Source organism: Buceros rhinoceros, unplaced genomic scaffold (assembly GCF_000710305.1).
Source record: "Buceros rhinoceros silvestris isolate BGI_N320 unplaced genomic scaffold, ASM71030v1 scaffold24567, whole genome shotgun sequence".
In the NCBI taxonomy this organism is placed as follows: Eukaryota; Metazoa; Chordata; class Aves; order Bucerotiformes; family Bucerotidae; genus Buceros; species Buceros rhinoceros.
In genome coordinates this window covers 1-490 of record NW_010421907.1, presented here as the reverse complement: position 1 = coordinate 490, position 490 = coordinate 1, and the positions used below count along the sequence as shown (strand labels likewise).

The following is a 490-nucleotide window of genomic DNA, read 5'->3' as shown; positions in this document are numbered from 1 at the left end:
AATTGTTAGCCAAGTGTGTTCACGAAACTATTTATCTGATACAGACGCTAATTACAGCCCAAAGAGAAAAGTTGCGCTGATAATTATAACAAAGCAGCACTCTTGCGGCCCGTAAGACATAGATCTTAGAGGTGCTTCATCTTGTTACCATCAAGCAAGTCAGCAAATTCCCGTGCTAGGACACTGTGTTGCAATGGAGGATGAGATAACTTTTGCCATGAAGCAGTAGGAGACCAGGTTCATGTATAACTGGACATCTAGGCTGCTGGGAACCGGGAAGCACTGCTGTCCCCAGCACGATGCTCCACCTGTCCCTGGCAGGTACATCCGTGCGGACCACGTGCTGCGCGCCAGCACCTTCAGCAGCGCCTGCGCCGAGCACCGTGACCAGCACGTGCTCTACCTGGAGCATGTCGTGGTGCGGCTCAGCATTTCGCACCCACGCCGAGGCGACCTCCAGATCAGCCTCATCTCTCCAGCGGGGACCAGG

General features: G+C 53.7%; 1 protein-coding gene across 1 annotated transcript in view; it reads left to right on the top strand.

Annotated features, from left to right (window-relative positions):
• PCSK6 (proprotein convertase subtilisin/kexin type 6) overlaps window positions 1-484 on the top strand; it is a gene marked incomplete at both ends in the record, with an annotated part of 20,079 nt that extends 19,595 nt beyond the window's left edge. The window contains one exon of the mRNA XM_010139871.1: window positions 322-484. Coding sequence (XP_010138173.1) covers window positions 322-484 — 163 coding nt within the window. The remainder of the gene's footprint in view (window positions 1-321) is intronic.
• Window positions 485-490: the final 6 nt, after the last annotated feature.